This window comes from Fusarium musae, chromosome 2 (genome assembly GCF_019915245.1).
Source record: "Fusarium musae strain F31 chromosome 2, whole genome shotgun sequence".
In the NCBI taxonomy this organism is placed as follows: domain Eukaryota; kingdom Fungi; phylum Ascomycota; class Sordariomycetes; order Hypocreales; family Nectriaceae; genus Fusarium; species Fusarium musae.
Window position 1 is genome coordinate 268,233 of NC_058388.1, and position 18,951 is coordinate 287,183.

Sequence of the window (18,951 nt, forward strand, 5' to 3'; positions counted from 1 at the left end):
GGTTGGTGTATCAAAGAATTAGAGAAGATGGTGGATATGAATGTCGAAGTATGGAAGACAATTCAGTGCTTTCCAGTCTCCTTGTAATCAATTTAAGCTGCTTTGATATTGAGATATTCGCACAATTCCTACGGACGTTTGTACGTACTCTAATTGGCGCCTAGACAATTCCGTTCGCTCAATTCCTGGCGCTGGTGACTCGCAAGCCACTATCTGAATTAGGCCATGTTGTACGTGTGATTATGAGCTGAGTTCTTAACATATCAGCTTTATGCTGTAGCCATTAGTCAGTCATCGTGGTATCGATGTCTAAGTTGCGGGCTAGAAGTGTTATTTGCAGTTGAGATTTGTGGCTGTGAGCTTATTCCGGCAGAGAGAACCTAGTGATTAGGAGCTGAGTCTTGCCCCCCTCATGACATGGTGTGATGTATCTACAGGTTCCTGCTGCCACTTCTGGCCAACGGGATTGGTTCAGGCATAAGCTACGTTCCACTGATACTATTGATTGCTTCGAGCGGAATGCAGGATGTGTTCTCAATATCACCAAACAGAGGATTGTGATTATGCGATATCTGCAGCCATTACTGGCACTAGGGCAAACCTTCTTTAGTCGGCTCGAGCCGATACCTGAGTTCTGCGACTCTTCAAATAGTTTCCAATGAGTAAATAGCTACAAACCTAATGAAGCTGTCACATTTCATAAAAGACGGCATGTAGATCCGTCTTGGCGTTTCTGTGAGGTATTGGAGAGATCTGCAGTACTATTCGTTCACTAAAGTGCGGGCAGACGCGGCACGTCCCTTTACTACCGGCCCCCGCAGCCGTTTTTGGAATGCTACATATCTGGCGTTTTTAGAACAAGCTGAAGATGAGACTGAACATTGATCTAGACCGGATCCTTAGAGAAGATCGTACGAGACCTAGTTAGAATGTTGAACGAATGACTTTCATGCATAAACCTATCTGAAAGGCCGTTCAGGTAATAGCGGCACCACCATTCGTAAGACGTTGTGAGGATGAGGCTTTGCCCTCGTTCAGGTAACGTTATTGGCGTACCCCGACTCTGATCCTGGGCTTAACAGTGTTATTAGGAACATATGCTGACCTGCGATTCGTTGCCATTTGGAGACTACAGACAAACATGCCAGCCAGCTGTGACAAACTTTCATCTGCGATCATTTCCAGTTTGTTTGGTGACATATCGTAAATGCATTCCCCCGCATCCAGCAGTCGCGACGCCGCGGATCGTGGTCCAAAGGCCATTGATATTGTGTATTGCAGATACCCTAACCGCATGAACTTCATTGCCTTGGCAATAACGAGAAGGCAAAGTGTCTTAGGTTTCGCTGGTGGAGATAGACATGAGTAACAGAACATTGGATGTTGCTGCCATAGGCTTTTAGTGCAAAGTTGATAAGTGGTACAGCCTGTTGAAACTGAGGTTAAGCGCAAAAGAATTTACGCGACCTTCTCTCAACTTTACACAGTAACAAGCGTTTCATTCAAGGTTTCTATCGTCATCTGATGAACCCAACTTCTTAGGGAAATGCTGCTCATGCACCAAGTCGTCCATTGTCATTATGTTCAAGAATATCTACGTTAAGGTTCGGGTTTTAGAAGAGGCTTCAGCCCCCAGGCCACAAAGGTAAAGGACACCAATATTTCAAGAACATCATTCCAGTCGATATGTTTCGAAATCCAAGACGTCCACTGTCGGTCAGATAAACATAGCTCAAGCATCGGCGGAGAGGCACTCTAAATCAGATCAAGATTTAAAGCCCAATGTGCTCACATCAAAGCCACTACTAACTCTCCTGTCGAAAAGTATGTGATATCCGGTCTCGGCCCTACCAAAGTGGCTAAATTATCAGATGCATAATTCCGAGAAACTTTCCTTACTAATTATAGTTTCAGAACAAGCATATTAACCGCCACGTTAAGCGACAGATGTATCAACACTTCAGTATCAACCCCCCCTCCAGTATGTATACAATCCCTTTTTGATATTTTACAGCCAGCCACAAAAATGCGACAAGCCACTAGCCCCGCAGCTTGCTGATCTATCCAGTTGCTTCAATAGATCACATAACATGTATAAAAAGTGTTCGGAAAATGAATGCCAATTCCGTGCTCCATGGATTCCATTGATCTGCATCCATCACCTGAGACTACGAAAATATTTAAATTAATCCAGCGCAAAAACTATCTCAATCTGGCAATATCTCGTATGTGACGATTAACCAGGCAAACTGCTGCCAAATCACGAACGACTCTAGCTGTGCATATCTCGCACGGTTCTCTTACTTTGTCTCACCTGCAATCCTCACTTGTCTCACAATCTCACGACACCTGTATGTACGTGTCGGCCGCCCGTACAACGCCACGTTGATATTGAGCTGCAGTCTGATGCTGTACAAGAATTACGAAAATCAGCTATCGGACATCATTTCCTAGTTGAGGATGGCTGTCGCAGTCTAGAATTGTCTGTCTCGCAAGTGGCGGGCTCAAAGGCAGAGGCAGTTTACGATACCAATGGCGCCACAACGTATTAATCCTCTCTGATTAAGTATATAAGCAGGCTCTGCTATTCCCTCTCTCCCATTCTTCTTAACTCAACTCACTTCAACATTTCAGATACATCAGTACCACAATTCTTACTATTTCCCTACATTGATCTTCATTCCATCATGGGTGATACACGATCCGTTACGATTACAATCGTCAACTCAACCGAGTTGACACTCACGCTTTCTCAGGACAAGCTGAACAACGGCAATTGGGTGACTTCTCCACCAGGCACAATCAACCCAGGCGAAACGACACCGCCCTTCGAAGCAACTGCCGGTTTTCAAGAGAATGGTGTAGACGGTAGCGTCGTTTATGGCAGTCAAATTGGTCTAATTACCTTTTCCTTCGACAACCCCAACAGCGGCCTGAACACATTTTCTGGAAAGACCGAAAATCCCAATTATAACATTAGTCATTCGACTGGTGCAGGTGAAGTCGCTGATGTGACCTACATACTTGGTAAGATTAATTTCCATACCTTTCTTTTTATCCCATTGTTTTCTAACTGTTTATCCAGAGAGCGATCCTACCAGCTAAATCCTAACCGCTGTCAACTTCTGTGAAGAAGTCGTAATGAAGGGGTCATGCTGGGTCTCTACGGTTAGGGGTTTACTTTCTCTGGCCGCTATATTTCTCATTGTTTCACCGAGTGTTTCGTGGTGGCATGAGCTCTCAGCTGCGACTCTTAACTATAAATAACACATTACACATCTCGAAATATCCTAGTAGCAGAAGAATGGAATAGCACAAAATTCTTTCCTTAATGGCCACACTGCCTAGTGCGCTTACTAAATCAAAAAGTAGGCAGGAATATGCCTCTGTAGGTTCCGTATTATTGCCAAGGTCCTGGTTCAGACCAGCTTCACCAGACCTGTTCTTACTCTCGAACAGCTCGTGCGAGTCTTAGAAAGCATTGAGATAATTGGACTTTCTATAGCGTGTTTTTAAAACATCGGTCACTTGTACTAAAGTAGTGACAGTTTAGACACGTGGATGTCTTGAATCAAGTCTATGATCAAACTGCCACGTTACACTACAAATGTTCTAGCCCTTCAGTCAGCCTCAGCACCCTGAGCGCCACACTTCTCTTCGCAGTAATAAGTGAACTATGGACTGATTAGTATCTATGATTCATCTTAGTCTTTCTAGTCTTACCTCATCGCCACCGATATGGCCCTCTGCCGAGTTACATATCGTTCCATCCTAGTGAAATGATTAGCAAAAATAGCAACTAAGTTTAAACTACTTGGTCTAAAGCTCACAAAAGTACAATCGGTACATGTGTTCCACCACTCATCCCCCTTGCTTCGCTGCTTATACATATCGCAAGCGCACTTGGTAGCATCGGGAAGGACTTCATAGGTGGTTTGCCAGTTGTAGCTTGGGCTGAATGGGGTTCCACCAACTGGGGATGACATCCTGTTAGACACACAAGCAGCGGCCTTGTGGGTAGCAGCATGAGCACTGTCGAAGGTGTTAGCTTCTCTGGAAGAAGACGTTGGGGGGCTGGGTAGGCACGACAAACCCGCTGACGGCCATGATGGCCAGTGTGAAGAGAGAAAATTGCATGATGAAGAAGAAACAAGAGAAAGTGATAGGTTGAGAAACTTGGGTTGTCTGGTCTCATTTCTTCGGTACTTGAGCTTGAGTCTTTATACAGTTTGTCTCTCTCCTCCATTTGATCAACTTCTTGCTTCTTGCCGGTCCGAGAAGAGTTGCTATGATAATACAAAGACTTACATGACAACTCTTTGAGCCCAAATAGGATATTCGTAAATCGATCATCGGTGAAGCCGTGCGTCGGCAGTTGAATTTGGCATAATATTCGCGCCTATCAGGTAACACGAATATCGTAGTTTCATGCCATGATTCAAGAACCCAGCATAGAAGAGTCCAACGTCTTTCTCTATACGAGCGGCTGAAACTAGTAGTTGGGTTGCCCCACCAATGAACTAACTGGAATAGTGACTTGATCATCAACAACCCTGAGGAACATGAGACGATTCTCCACTTATGAACTACACGATTCGCTTCAGAATAGGAAAGTGCGTTATTTAGCTACCCCAGATTAAAGTTTATTGAGATAGGGATTGACATCATGCTTAAAAGCTGTCATACGTATGGAGTGACGTAGAGTCGTGATCTATTTTCTCAATAGCACTAGGAGAACCGTTAGACTTAGTGCTGCTACGCAACGTGAAAGTCGGAAGCTGATACTTTCATTGCAAAAAGACCCAACATTTGATCATTAGGTTTGACTTTCTCACCCGAGCATAAATACCTGGCTGTCTCCGACTTAGCCAAGAACAAAGCAAGCACACCAACTCAGTCAGTCACATTCTCCTTCATCATTTCATATCGAACTCAAGTCCGATAATCTTTATAAGATGCATCATCTCGGCCTCGTCTACGCCTTGCTCATCTCTGCTACTGGTGCGATTCCGGTGGAAGATTCACCCTTCCCAGGAGCCATCAAGTGGACTCCCAACCACCAAATTCAGCCCAGCGATGTTATTGTTCCTGTGAAGGGCGTTTGTAAGTTGACATTCTACACATCGCCTTGAGAAAATATGCTGAGAACCTGATAGCCTACGTCGTCAAGGAGGAGGCCTACCTTGCCAAGCTCAAGGCCGAGGGCATCAAGATCGGTGCTCCCAAGCTGGACCCGTCTTGGGTCTCTTACAACAGCACCAATCTTCCCAAGGCCAAGTACCCCAAGGTCTCAAAGGGCCAGCTCGGAAAGAGGGACGACTGTGACGGCACCTTCTACATCACCACCGACAAGACTGAGACTTTTGTCGACTGGGACGTGCAGATGTCGCCTGTTGTCTGCGCCGTCGGCGACATGGACATCAGCGTGTCTTCAGGCTACAGCGTTTCCAACACTGTTGGAGGCAGTGCTGGGGTCGATCTCACCTTCGTCAAGGACAAGCTGGCTGGGTCTCTTGGTATCGACTATAGCCGCACGTGGACCACGCAGACCTCCGTCATCACCAAGGCTACTATCAAGGACGGTCAGTGTGGTGTCATGATCACCAAGCCTCTCACCACTCGCCGTTCTGGTCGTCAGTTCCGTGGCTGCATTGGATCTGCTACTGAGATTGGTACTTGGTATGCTGACAGCCGTGGCGAGGGAAGCTACAACGGCATCACATGGATTGAAGGTGCTATCTCTGCTTGTGCTAAGCCTGGTAGCAACCCTCCCCTATCTCGATGCAACGGAGAAGGAAACTTCCGATGAGCGGAGAGAAAGTTCAAGAGTGAGGGGCGATGAGACAAGATGTCCTAGTTGGGGAGAATCAGGTCTCTGGTTTCAGGGAGAAATGCCGAGAAGGAAGGCATTTAGATCGCTTAGTGGCTGTGATGGAGCTATATAGAAACTTTAATTACAACCCTTCCGGGGAACCCACCTTGTTGGAGCATATCATAAAACTTACCGTTGTCACGTAAAGTCCCTTTAGTCAAAACAGGACAAATCAGCCCCCTGAGTGCAAAGTCCAGTGCCTCGCCGGCTTCTCGTTTAGTGCCCACAAGGCTTCCTACAATGCTCAGCTTCCTTTTCATGATAAGAGCTGCGGTAGAAAAGTTGCTTCTGACAACCATTCCCGTCATTTTATAACCCGCGATTCCCAGTGATGAGAGAACGACGGGAGATGACTCCCGGGAGTTCTCTTTACCTGAAATCCTGCTTTTTAACTTTTCTTCTTACATAACCCGGATCGGAGACCGGATCTGGGTCCGGGTACCGGGTACCGGGCGGCGGCCGGACTAGTTTCCACACTCGCGCAGTCCCATTCGGGAACATGTAAAGACCAGCTGCTTAGCGCATAAGGCAATTCCATTATTTACTAGTGCTCCCGCCAAACAGTCTCGAATATTTAGATCCTCGAATATCAACAAATTGCTTTCTGACCTGCTCTCACACACAATCACCATGGGCAATTTCAAAGTCTGTATAGTTGGCGGTGGCCTAGCAGGCTCACTACTGGCTAACGGGCTCATCAACAATGGCATTGACACTATTGTTTTCGAGAGAGATGAGGAAAGCCTCAAGAGGGAAGGATACCAGATCCGTCTGGGTGATCCGGCTTTGACGGGCCTGGCCTCGTGTCTGACCGATTCGCAGTTGGAATCAATCGTGCAGAGGCTCGGGAGATACTCTGGCTCTACCAAGACGGCTCCAAGTATCTGCAACACCAAGTTCCAGACTATCCTTGACTTGTCGGCGCTCCCGACTTACTCCAAGTCGGCGGCCATCAATCGCGTTGTGCTGCGTGATTTGCTTCTTGGCCCCGTCGTTACCAAGGGAAGGGTCAAGTTCGGCAAGCAATTCTCACATTACGAGATCATCAAGAATGGGCCTGGTGGGAGCGAGAGTGTCAAAGTGAATTTTAAGGACGGCTCGTCGGAGCATTGTGACATTCTTGTCGCTGCGGATGGTAGCGGATCAAAGGTAAGGCATCATTCATGCTCAATCACACCCACCTCATTAGAACGGCTACCAAGATCAATGCACAGATAAACAAGCAGATTGGGGCAAGGAATCTGGTGGATATGAGTAGTCATCTGGCCTTTTTGTCAAAAGGGAATGCTACCAAGGCACGCCTGCGCCAGCTGCCGCCCCGTCTTCTGAATGGACCAACCCTAACCTTCAAGAACGGCATCTCTCTCTACTACGCGCGTAGGATATTCCTGGCTCAGATACACTTGCATTTCACCACTAACATTGTCCAGTTTACTTGCCGGCACCTCAAAAGACGGGTGGAGATGGAGAGCAAGATGATGATTTTGACTTCGACGAAAATCAAGCATCATTCTACTGGGGCCTAAATGTTCCCCGTGAGCTGTGCCCCTTCAGCGACGCTGAAGATATTCCCGACAGACGACAATTTTGTCTTGACATAGTTCGCGACTGGGCTCCAGAATAGTAAGCTTGACACTCCATCGCCGTACATATGTCAGTCACTAAACCTCGTCAGCCATGTCATGCTCTCCGCTGGAGCCAGTGATGAGGACAAGATCACAATGACAATGCTCCGGGCCAGTACAAAGCTCCCCAAGAACTGGCGGGAGCGACTTCAGGCACAGAACGGCAACAACGCGGAAGAGGGCCACCCACGCGTGTGGCTCATAGGCGACGCTGTACATGCCATGCAGCCAAACCGGCAAGTCGATTCACCATCTCCAGATAAGAACTTTCTAACAAGATAAAGTGGAATGGGCGGGAACCAAGCCATGCGAGACGTTGCCGACATGTTGCCTGAGTTGCTAGAGCTGAACAAGGCGGCCGAAGCAGGTCCGTCACTGAGCACCACGGAGATCGAGATTAGGTGCCATGCATACGAGAAAAAGATGTTTGACCGCTCATTTGCTTGGGTGGCTAAGAGCGGGGCACAGCCCTGCCGGTAAGTCAATACCTATCTTGTCCTGTTATACAGAGCTTTGAAGTGCTGACCTTGTCAAGACCGTCGACCTCGACGGGCTTCTGGGCAAGGTAATATCCCTCGTAGCAGGCTTGCTGCTGCCTGTAGCAACTATCTTGTTCAAGGCAGTCAAAAGATATAATGAATAGATGTACGAGAGATGGATTCGTCATATGACGTTGACTTGGCTGGCGATATTGCGCCATCCCGGCTTTTGAAAACACCGAGACGGAGGCCGGCCATTTTGAAGGCCGTGATAGCCGGTGGTAGCGTTTAGAGGCGGGGTATTTATCTGGGGTATGGGGTTAAAGTTTGGGACAGGATCACTCCAAATCTTGTAGTTATGTTATGCTTGTATCCGTATCATCATATAGCTTTTCAATTGCGTAGATAGGCTATTCCACTTGGTACAGTCAAACTCGGACTATTATTGACATGTACCACGTGATGCTCTGGTCAGCAGCAACCTCGCCGTCCAAATATTCTGCCAGCCCAATATGCATGCCATGTTATTTCGGAGATAGTCGGAGCTAATCATGTCCCACACACTCGGCAGTTACATTCACTAATTGTCCCCAACATCCCCGCATTCTGACGGTTAGTTTCATCGGTAGTCCACTTACAAAACTCAAAGACTTTCTGGGGTACGTTGTATACAACCCATTAATTCTTCTCTTTCTCCTCCCTTTCTACTCCGGACTCACAAAGCCATACGACAAATGCCCATGTAACATGCCAACCAAAAGGCTGAGCGATAGCCTGCGGCGTCGATGTGTGGCAGCATGCGAAAGCTGCAAACGCCGAAAAGAGCGATGCGACGGCAACTTGCCATGCCGTCGATGCGCCATCCGCCAGATCGCCTCGGCATGTCGCTATTCGGCTCCAAAACGGCCTGTGTCCATCTCATCCCGCCAAAGTCCCAGCGTAGGAGATCCAAAAGACGCCCCGGAGCCGCTGATGGACATGATGCTGAGCTATTCGGCGGTTGCCCAGGACCAGCCACTTGGCCAGACGGCGAGCCAACTTGAAGACTCGTTTTTAGACATTGGCACAGCGTTTCCCGACACGTATCGACTGGCGGAGAACGACCAGCAAGGCTCTGTCTATTTTGGGGATGCGGCCAATGAATCCTTTCTTCAGCAGATCCGTCAACTCGTGGCTCGTATACTGGGGCCATGCTCTTTTGCCGAACAGCCGATACAGTATCATACCAATCATGACCCCTCTTGTCCAGTGTCTGTGTCCGATCCTCCACCAAAGCCCAGCCCTTTGGATGCGAAGAAGCTTGTGAGTTGGGGCATGCTGGCGACAAGCCATTTGCTGGGTGCTTTGGACGAATCAGAGGTACAGACACAAATAGAAGAGTGGCTACAGCAAGACAACAGTGCTGAACATCTCTCCTCCGCGATTTGCTATCTGATTCTAGCAAATGGTGCACTTACGTGCCCGGCTGATGAAGACGCGACCGCCGAGGCATACTACACATATGCGAGATATCTGACAAATTCGAAATCAAACCAAGGGCCAGATCTCTCGTTGATCCTTTGTCACAACTTGATCGCTTTCTACCAGATAAACTCAGGAAGACGAGATGCCGCCTATCACTCCATCGGAGTTGCATGCCGACTTGCATGCGCCGTGGGCATTAACCGAATGGACAAACCGCGCCACATGAGCCACGCTGATTTTGCATTCCGCGAACGTCTATGGAACGCATTACGGCTGTTCGATTCATTCGCCAGCGGTTCTCTAGGTCGACCTATCAGCACCTACGAGACCCGCAACACAAAGGCCGAAAAGGGCTATTCCTCCGCCATCGACATGGCAGCTATCATCCAAGCCGTTATGAGGGAAGTCTACGGCCCTTCCAAGGTCTCCAGGCACTTTATCACAACCATGACTCAGGAGCATCGCTCGTGGGCGACTCGCATGACCTCTTGTCCGAAGACGAATGGGATAGAGTCCGCGGAACAAACCCAGGGATACGACTCGGCACCAACTCTGGCATCGTCTAATATAAAGGAGTCATACTACTGGTCAATCATGCTGCTGACACGGCCTGTTCTCCTTGATCGAGCGGCGAAGCAGGCGATGCGTGGATCGGTCGGTGATAACAGCTATCGCGATCAACAAGGGGCCTCCCCATCACAGTCCGACACAGCGCTTTTGTATGCTTCAGCTGACTCGGCGGTGCGAATAGTTCGCTTGTTGGAGACAGTTCTTACCAGGGAAGACCTGCCCAAACGGCTACCATTTCCAGTCCACTCCGCCTTTACAGCTGCTCTAACACTAGGTGTCGCTACATTTGCAGACTTGGACCATGTTTTCCCACTGCGGCCAAATTTGGAAATTGTGGGACAGTTGCTGCAGAGGTTTGAAAAACATGACAGTATTGCGAGGTACTACTGTCAAGTTGTGCAGCAGCTGAAATCTGCATGTGACGAGTACGTGGAGCAGCGGAATACCCGGATAGTTGAGAAGCAGGTCGGTGATCTGTTCGGACGCCTTCAGGAGAAGACTTCTTTGTCAAGACACGAGCGCGGGATGACGGACAGTGGGTGGGCTGATGGTGAGACGGCTACCGCCCAGGGGATGCCCAGCCCTTTAGCTTCTCTACCAACCATCTGTTTGACGGAGAATTCAGCCCTAGATGATGAAACTATCACAGTTGGTGGGGCCTTTCCCGATATCTCCTTAGACACGTTCGATGAGTCTTCTTTGATTGACATATCTTGTATTGAAGATACTTCTGATGTAGGTAGCCTAGCATATTCTAGCTTGAGCTGGTTCCAATGAAAGCGAGAACATGTATTTTATTATAATAACGTATGTGAGGCGCGTGATGTGAGCCATCAGCGGTGGGTTATATCAACCAATGTTTCTAGTCCTTGCTAACGCTGGCCCACAAGTCAGATCTCCAAGTTGTAAACCTTCCCAGGCTGCGTATCAATAGCTCTAGCCGCTGTCTCCTGCTCCAGCTTATCTTTCGCGGCAGTGACATCCACTCTGAAAGGTTTGATAATACTTGAAGAAGTTAGCTGTGTGATAGGATTCGAGACAGGACTATAATAATCTCACTTTTGATCATTGAGGCAGAAATGCTGCTAGGTTCACCGAGCCACTTTGCCTGCTTGACAAGGAACTCGGCTGCCGAGCCTTGGAACGGTCTGCCATCAAGATTTGCTCGACCGCCTACTCCCATGATAGCAACAGTGGGCTTAGGCGTTAGATATTGGGCGATGCCTTGGTAGACGCCCAAGTGACTGTTGAACAAGATGCTTTTATCGTCAGCGACGAAATTATACATCAGCTGGCCGCCGTCAAAGTGCGACATGACGTGCTTCCGACGGTCCTGCACATAATCGGCAAAGGCCCGTGTCCCTGGGTCCATCTTTTCCTCGGGCAGAAACTCCTTCATTTTGAAAAGGCCAAACTGCATCAGTCTGGTAATGTCCAGGGAACACGCATAGGGGGTCACTTCGCCGGTATAGCGCTCGGCGGTATCGAATTCTTCGGGCAGGTCGTGTGGTGTAACTGCCGGGATCAAAGAGTGCAGTGAGGGCCATACGTGGACTGCCGCTGTGGCATACTTGACATGGGGCGTGGGAGGCGCCGTCGGTGGTGCTGGAGCTCGATCAATCATGCCTTCCGCAGCCTTTCTCAGAATCTCCTTGCTGAATAAGGGCACTCTTTCACCGCCGCTGACTGGGATTAACTGCGTGTCGGGGACGCCTGCATCTCGAAGGCATTTGATAGCCTCGCCATTGGCAATCACCGTAGCTCCTGTTCTGAGAGCCAATTGATCCGCGCCGGGAAGGCTGTCGGCGAATTAATTTCTCGTACAAGTGAGATACTGGCTTAGACTTACTGATCGAAGTGGGCGTGCGAGATGACGATGTAATCCAGTTCAGTTACTTCCTCAAGCTCGAGGTATCGTTTCAGACCCGGAGGTTTGTCGAGCCAAGTGTCGTGAAATATGGTTAAGCCTTTCCATTTCAGCCGAAAAGTTGTTGTTCCTGTAGTATTCCATTAGTAAGTGAACAGAGATCCCGTTTCCAGACTTCGGCAGCCAGTATAGTGGAAGTAGATTGAGATGCTTGCGAATTTCAGGAAACATACCGAAGAACTCCAGTGTCGCTTCTACCATCATGGTTGCTCAAAGTCTTATGAGAGAGGAATGCGTGGAAAACAAAACCCTTCTTGACGGCTGTCGAGGCTCTGTGATATCAGAATCTTTGCGGGGGTGGAGGCGGAGGTGGGGGCGGTGTTTGCTCCGACCCGGCCGGCTTCCGGTCTTCCAGACCCCGGTTCAGGGCTTCCAAGGTTCCGAAATACCAGCAGACCCGAAAATCACATCACTAATCTTAAGTATCCGTTAGAGCCCTGAATACATAGCGGCTTCTTGGCCAAGTCTACATACCTCTCATCAATAACGACCCGCCAGGACTCAACCCTCATTCTATCCGCTGCACACATCAAGCCATTCCTCTGACCGTACCAACATGGGAGAACCAGACAACTGGGTGCCCGTACAGGAAGGCCCTGCTTTTCAGCCGCGTAAACTCAAGGTTGTTTGCATAGGCGCTGGGTACGCAGGGCTGATGCTCTCGTATCAGTACAAGCATGGAGACACGCCTTTGGAGCAATTTATGGATCTGAAGATCTATGAGAAGAATGATAATATCGGGGGAACTTGGCTGGTTAATAAATATCCCGGGGTTGCGTGCGACGTTCCCGCACATATCTACACATTCCCCTTTGAGCCGAATCCCTCTTGGAGCCAGTTCTATGCCACAGGTCCAGAAATATGGAGATATATCAAAAATACATCCGATAAGTATAAGTTGGACGAGCCTGTCATACTAAATACTGAAGTTGTGTCCTCAGTTTGGGACGATGACACCGGCAAGTGGCGCCTCGAAATCAAACAGGGTCATAGTCATGATATCATCCAGGAGGAAGCAGATATCGTCATCAACGCCACTGGGTTCCTCAGCAAATGGACCTGGCCTACGATACCTGGACTGGATAAGTTCAAAGGGAAAATGGTCCACACCGCTGCCTGGGATACAAGTCTGGACTGGTCCGGCAAGAGAGTCGCCATCATCGGAAACGGCTCTTCCGCTGTTCAAGTCCTTCCACAAATGCAACCTACAGCAGCCAAGATCGTCAACTATGCGCGCAGCCCGCTTTGGATCAGTAGCGCATTCGCCTCAGAGTTTACACCTGAGGGCAAGAACTTTACATACACCGATCAAGAGATCCAAGCATTCAAGGACGATGAGGGCATGTTATTTAAGCTCCGTCATAGTATCGAGCATTCCTTCAACAAATTCTTCAAGGTCTCTCTTAAGGATAGTCCAGAGCAGAAACAGGCTTTCCAGTTCTTCAAGGCAAAAATGGAGGAAGCACTCAACCACGACCCCGTTCTGTGTGCCAAACTTATCCCGACATTTCAAGTCGGTTGTCGCCGACTCTCTCCCGGTGAAAACTATCTTCAAGCACTACAGCAAGACAACGTCACCCTCCAAGATGAGGCTATCCAGGAGATTGTTGAGACTGGGATCCGCAGCCTAACAAAGACGGAAGAGTTTGATATAATTGTCTGCGCGACAGGCTTCGATGTCAGCTTTATTCCGGGATGGAAAGTTGTAGGCCAGAATGGGATTTCACTTGCTGAGCAGTGGAAAGATGCCCCAGAGGCCTACTTTGGGGTATTTGCTGCCAACATGCCAAATTTGTTGACTGTCAACGGACCAAACACTCCTTTAGCACATGGAAGCTTACTGGCCGTGATGTCGTTCACGGTGGACTACATCGCAAGATGGATCCGGAAAATATCGACACAGAATATCAAGTAGGTCATACGTTGTTGCCAACTCACGAGAGCTCATGCTGACTGACTATCGCTCCATCTAGGTCAGTCCAAGTCCGTCAGGATGCGTTGGATGACTTCAATACCTACGCCCAAGAATTGATCAAGGGGACTGTTTGGACGGGCGACTGCAGGTCCTGGTTCAAAAAGGGAAAGGCAGACGGTAGGGTGACGGCTATGTACCCTGGTAGTGTCATTCACTACAAGGAGATTCTTGATGAGTTTAGAACTGAGGACTTCGAGTATAAGTACATCAGCGGGAACAGGTTCCGGTTCATGGGCAATGGAATGACCTTTAGGGAGAAGAACGACGAGGACTTGGCATGGTATATGCGGAAATAGCGAAGTAGGACTTGTTCAGACTTGGACTTCAGTCACATTTATACTTATATAGTGAGATTGTCCCTTTTGCGCATACAGTAACTCTAAAAATGAAGATAGTGCTGACCTTGTGGTAGACGATTCTCAGACAATACGATCTTGGTAACTTGCCTATAGCTCCACTTCCTCGAACGATGTAAGACTCGTCGACCCTTTCGCCTGTTGAAAAAGAAATGCCGCCAATTAGCTATCCTATCCATTTTTCGACCATCGAAGTGTAGCTAGGGACGCTCATATGTAAAATTCATGTTATAACTGTATTAAGGAGAGATTATGACTTCTAAGTCTACAAGAGATCAAGCATCCTAGATAGTATCCTTCAGGAAGGCCAACTGTTTCTCGACATTCTCCTCAAAGGCCTTGCCATGATAGGGGTCGAAGTGGCCAGAACCCTTCAAAATAACCAGCTTCTTCGGCTCATAAGCCAAAGCGTAGGCCTTAAGCTGCGTAGTAGTCGGTGCACATAAATCCCTGTCTGCACAGACCAAGAGGAACGGCGTAGGGGCGATGCGGTGAACAAAAGCCAGAGGTTCAAATGCAATCATGTCAAGAAGTGTTTGGGGAGTGACATTAGGAGACCAAGGCAGATTATCCTTATTCAAAGCCTTGATGAAATCACAGAGGTTCTCATCGCGTATAAGGGCTTTTGTGTCCTGCTGGAGACTCTCCTCGGGAGTCTCAGCGAAAAGCTTGATCAGCGGGGCGGGTTTGCCAGCTTTGAGCTGTTGTCGGCTGCTGTACAGGGACCCGATCATGGGTGCGAGGTGCGTGCTAAGCAGTTCCCCAGATACAAAGGGGACTTGTGAGATCACCGCTCGAATACGCTTATCGAATGCTGCGGCGTGCAGAACGGAGCCGCCGCACATGCTGGTGCCCCAGTAGACGATCCTAGAAGAATCGACCTCGTCCAACGAGGCAACGTAATCAAAGGCATCTGAGTAGTCGCGACCGGTCTGAATGGGGTTCGTCTCATTTCGTGGAAGACCATCGCTTGCACCCCAATTGCGATGGTCAAAGAGCAGGACTCCATAGCCAGCGGCTTGGAACCGGTGGGCAAAGTTGGGGCAGAACTGCTCCTTCAAACCTGCCAGCTAGGATAGACATTAGTGGATATTCCAGTTGATTGCTCTAAAGAAGCTCACTCCGTTCGCCATAATGATGCATGGGTGCTTCCCATCTCCACTGGCGGTGTAGAACCAACCCCTAAGGGTTAGTCCGTCAACAGTGGGGAACTCAACGTCTCGACGGCCTGCTGCCATTTTCTAGGAGATAATGGTGATTGAGAATAAAGCAACTATTGAAGGATGGTCATAAGCAGAAGTGATTTCGTGACAGGTCAAATGCCCTTCTTAAGTATGTTTATAAGTTCATATTGACCATAGACCTGCTCGTGACAGTTCATCGGCTGAAGCAAAAGTCCTTCAGGCTTTCGGATCGGATCCAGGCCATACATTAGTAGCCTTCCGATTCGGAAACACAGACTGAATAGGGTTGACTACTACCCTGAATACCAATCATCATACACTCCATAGTTAGTAAGGAATAAAGAGCAGCCTCAGACCTGGAGATTTTAGTACTATAGATCATCAATGCGCGCCATCACAGGGCTTGGCTACCGCGAAATTATTACAAAGCGGCGCTACTGTATTGAGAGAGTTGCCAGAGGCACCACGAACCATAGGAATAAACTTTTCAAGGGTTGGCAGGGTTTTAATATATAAAATCCACTTCAGAGAGGGTTCGATATCCACCTTTCGTCAGCACGGATACAAAGATAAGGGCGAAATAAAACACCGAGGTTATGATTTGCGATCTTGAGTTTTATTGGTATCGGTCCTTTTTTATCCACCAAGTAAATAGCGAGTTTCTAATTTTGAACTGGATCATATGTCTCGGCAGTTGAATAGTCGGTAAGGAGGGCCGTGACAGGTGTTTACAAGGACCGAAGAAGAAACCTGACTTGGAGTATTTACACCAGCTTGGTATCACCAGTATTTAGTCTCTCGTTTATCTTCGACTCAAAACTCTACGAACCATAGCGTCAAAATACCCACAATGCAACTCTCGAGCATCTTGGTCTTGGCAGCTGCCTTTATGCCTTTCGCCACTGCAGATAATTGCGTGTCGCGAACCACGCCTTGTGTAAGTGGACATCATCTTTGACGTAGTGGTAAATTACTCATAATAAATACCAGTCTCCAATTGAAGTCTGCCAGAGTTTAAGTGGCATCAATGTATGTGGCACAACAGAACATGCTAGCCAATGCTCTACAATGGTTGTTCCTGACGACGATTCTGGATCTGTTTCGGTAAGTCTAAAACAACTCCAGCCTCATGAATGAGTAGCTAATAGTCCAAAAGTGTAAGTGCTGTAAGGCCTACGAGCACGTCGCATAAGTTTGCCTAAGTCAAGTTCCTGTACTACAGCAAGAGTTCTCATTGAAAAGGCTAGATTGAGTTATAAATATTATTATCTTTGGCTTCTACTACCTATAAAGTATTAAGGGTTGGACCATCTGTAAATTTACCATCATATGCCATGTTATTGATGTCCACCAAGAATGCACGCGATAAGCGCCAACAGTCAGTCAGCATTACTATAAGATCGTTATTGTCCGCTACTTTGACCATAGAAATGTAGCCGTCGTCTTACTCCTTCTCCTTCCTCTGATGCTCAATACACTCAATGTCAGTCGCCTCAAACTTCTTCTCGGGTGCATCCTCAGAGTACTTCCCGAACACCTCGGAAATCTCTTCGAGCGATCGATTCTATGAACACAGTCAGCACAGGTCAATGATGAAAAAGCATGCCAAGGCAAGCCTATCGTGGTGGTCAATGGTGGGTCACCAATTGACACGAGGGCGTTGATTGATGACGTTGATGCAGTCATCTATGCGTGGTTTCCTGGTATGGAGTTTGGTAATGCGCTGGCTAGAGTGGTCTCCGGAGAAGTATCGCCATGCGCTCGACTTCCAACTACGTTTTGGGGTACGGTGGAAAATTACCCAGCTGACCACGTGGAGAGCCTTATGACTCCTAACAAGGAGATACATTATCGCGAGGGTCTCTACGCCGGGTACCGTCAACAGTCACTTCAGGCATACACCCCGCGTTTCGCTTTTGGCCATGGACTGTCATACACCGCATTCAGCTGTTCTATCAAGAGCCCGGCCTTGTCTGCATTTGGTCCGCGTCAAGAAATGGTAAAGGTCAGTGTAGAAATTCGAAACACTGGGTCGATGGCTGCCAGTCAGACTATTCTCCTTTCCATCGAAGCCTTGGAGCCAGCGACACCAAGACCAAGCGTAGAGCTACGAGCATTTGCAAAGACGGAAGTTCTGGAGCCGGGAACTTCCCAAGATATGGAGTTCTGCTTGAAAGTTCGGGACTTCTCGTATTGGGATGTCAAAGACCATCTTTGGCGCGTTGACGCGGGAAATTACATGAAAGCAGGGCGAACTCCATCAGTTATTGGGAGATCAATACCTGTAGTGGCTGAAAAATCGACTGTCCCGAAGTTTAACCTTTCGCCAGTGGAATACAGTACGGTAATAGACCGCATTAATATATGCATTAAACACTAAATATCAAGAGAAAAGTGTGAAGAGATTATTTATTGATCTTGACCCTGAATTGGCGGGCTTAAAAGTCCAATCCTAAAATACCTCGCCTCGGCCAGGTCTCACAGCCAAATGGGACCGGTGACAAGAGGAGCAGGTTATGTCAAACATCTTGGCCCAGAGGTCCAGATGGGCTATAGAGTCATGGAATCATTTTACTTATAATTATTTAGTATGTTTGTTCGGAGTCTCAGCAAACAGTTTATATATAGCCATCATATCCTCCTCCCCCAATCCATTTTCGTGAGCTTCTCTATAGAGAGAATTGCAAACTTGGATAAATGGGGTTTGAACTTGCGCACCTTCAGCTGCAGATTTGATGAGTTCTGTGCTGTTATAACAGTCTTTGATAGCAGCCTGCGGTGTCCAGTCCCCTTTGAGTATCTTTCCGATCTTCATCTTGGAGTATACGGATGCCATAGGACTATTGTTCAGAACCTCGCCAAAAGCCTCCAAGTCTAAGCCTTGAGCTCGTGCAAGATTCATCGACTCAGCAAGGCCCGTTGTTACGGAGATTAGGAAAAGGTTGGTCGCATATTTTGCCTTCAAGCCAGACCCGATTGGGCCACAGTAGATAGCGGCACGAGTGACAGGATCGACGACGGGCTTGAGTTGTTCAACAACCTCTCGGTCTCCAGCCATCATGCCTACAAGTTTTCCTTGCTCAGCTGGGACTTTACTGCCACTCACAGGCATCTCGACAAACTTCCCTCCCGCATCTTGGACCTGCTGCGCAAGCTTATGGCTGAAGTCAACAGACACAGAGCTTGTGTTGATGAGCGTTTTGCCACGGATGGCTTTCATGAATTTGTCATTGGCTTCGCTGTCGATCATAGATTGGATTGCTCGGCCGTCGAAGAGCATTGTGAAGATGACATCGGATTTCTCGACTACCTCTGAGGGCGTCCTTGCGGCTGTAGCACCAGCCTCAACGAGGGGCGTGCATTTGGCAGCATTTCGATTCCAGACGGTGACGGGGAATTGCCGACGAAGATTGAGGGCCATGGGCGTGCCCATCGTTCCCAAGCCTAGGAAGCCGATTCTCATATTGGCTATAAGGCGTATTGATGGAATTTGGAGTAT

The 18,951-nt window shown here is 48.2% G+C and overlaps 10 protein-coding genes across 10 annotated transcripts; 5 read left to right on the forward strand and 5 right to left on the reverse strand.

Moving 5' to 3' along the window:
• Positions 1–2,687: 2,687 nt before the first annotated feature.
• On the forward strand, positions 2,688–3,105 carry J7337_002040 (uncharacterized protein; the record flags this gene model as incomplete). Its single annotated transcript, XM_044819773.1, has 2 exons — positions 2,688–3,027; positions 3,086–3,105. 2 exons carry the CDS (start codon positions 2,688–2,690, stop codon positions 3,103–3,105), a joined length of 360 nt encoding a protein of 119 aa, XP_044684073.1.
• A 515-nt stretch (positions 3,106–3,620) lies between these two features.
• J7337_002041 (uncharacterized protein) lies at positions 3,621–4,107 on the reverse strand (the record flags this gene model as incomplete). The annotated part of the gene is made up of 4 exons (XM_044819774.1): positions 3,621–3,674; positions 3,724–3,771; positions 3,831–4,032; positions 4,094–4,107. The coding sequence occupies 4 exons, from the start codon at positions 4,105–4,107 to the stop codon at positions 3,621–3,623; spliced, it is 318 nt and encodes a 105-aa protein (XP_044684074.1).
• Positions 4,108–4,955: 848 nt separating this feature from the next.
• J7337_002042 (uncharacterized protein) lies at positions 4,956–5,809 on the forward strand (the record flags this gene model as incomplete). Its single annotated transcript, XM_044819775.1, has 2 exons — positions 4,956–5,103; positions 5,157–5,809. The coding sequence occupies 2 exons, from the start codon at positions 4,956–4,958 to the stop codon at positions 5,807–5,809; spliced, it is 801 nt and encodes a 266-aa protein (XP_044684075.1).
• Positions 5,810–6,502: 693 nt separating this feature from the next.
• J7337_002043 (uncharacterized protein) lies at positions 6,503–7,779 on the forward strand (the record flags this gene model as incomplete). Its single annotated transcript, XM_044819776.1, has 4 exons — positions 6,503–7,021; positions 7,087–7,249; positions 7,303–7,495; positions 7,548–7,779. The coding sequence occupies 4 exons, from the start codon at positions 6,503–6,505 to the stop codon at positions 7,777–7,779; spliced, it is 1,107 nt and encodes a 368-aa protein (XP_044684076.1).
• Positions 7,780–8,948: 1,169 nt separating this feature from the next.
• On the forward strand, positions 8,949–10,787 carry J7337_002044 (uncharacterized protein; the record flags this gene model as incomplete). The annotated part of the gene is made up of 1 exon (XM_044819777.1): positions 8,949–10,787. One exon carries the CDS (start codon positions 8,949–8,951, stop codon positions 10,785–10,787), a length of 1,839 nt encoding a protein of 612 aa, XP_044684077.1.
• Positions 10,788–10,900: 113 nt separating this feature from the next.
• J7337_002045 (uncharacterized protein) lies at positions 10,901–12,141 on the reverse strand (the record flags this gene model as incomplete). The annotated part of the gene is made up of 4 exons (XM_044819778.1): positions 10,901–10,995; positions 11,070–11,809; positions 11,860–12,007; positions 12,111–12,141. The coding sequence occupies 4 exons, from the start codon at positions 12,139–12,141 to the stop codon at positions 10,901–10,903; spliced, it is 1,014 nt and encodes a 337-aa protein (XP_044684078.1).
• Positions 12,142–12,493: 352 nt separating this feature from the next.
• Positions 12,494–14,208, forward strand: J7337_002046 (uncharacterized protein; the record flags this gene model as incomplete). Its single annotated transcript, XM_044819779.1, has 2 exons — positions 12,494–13,848; positions 13,911–14,208. The coding sequence occupies 2 exons, from the start codon at positions 12,494–12,496 to the stop codon at positions 14,206–14,208; spliced, it is 1,653 nt and encodes a 550-aa protein (XP_044684079.1).
• A 344-nt stretch (positions 14,209–14,552) lies between these two features.
• J7337_002047 (uncharacterized protein) lies at positions 14,553–15,506 on the reverse strand (the record flags this gene model as incomplete). Its single annotated transcript, XM_044819780.1, has 2 exons — positions 14,553–15,338; positions 15,390–15,506. 2 exons carry the CDS (start codon positions 15,504–15,506, stop codon positions 14,553–14,555), a joined length of 903 nt encoding a protein of 300 aa, XP_044684080.1.
• Positions 15,507–16,896: 1,390 nt separating this feature from the next.
• J7337_002048 (uncharacterized protein) lies at positions 16,897–17,301 on the reverse strand (the record flags this gene model as incomplete). Its single annotated transcript, XM_044819781.1, has 2 exons — positions 16,897–17,016; positions 17,125–17,301. The coding sequence occupies 2 exons, from the start codon at positions 17,299–17,301 to the stop codon at positions 16,897–16,899; spliced, it is 297 nt and encodes a 98-aa protein (XP_044684081.1).
• A 732-nt stretch (positions 17,302–18,033) lies between these two features.
• J7337_002049 (uncharacterized protein) lies at positions 18,034–18,915 on the reverse strand (the record flags this gene model as incomplete). Its single annotated transcript, XM_044819782.1, has 1 exon — positions 18,034–18,915. One exon carries the CDS (start codon positions 18,913–18,915, stop codon positions 18,034–18,036), a length of 882 nt encoding a protein of 293 aa, XP_044684082.1.
• Between the last annotated feature and the right edge of the window lie 36 nt (positions 18,916–18,951).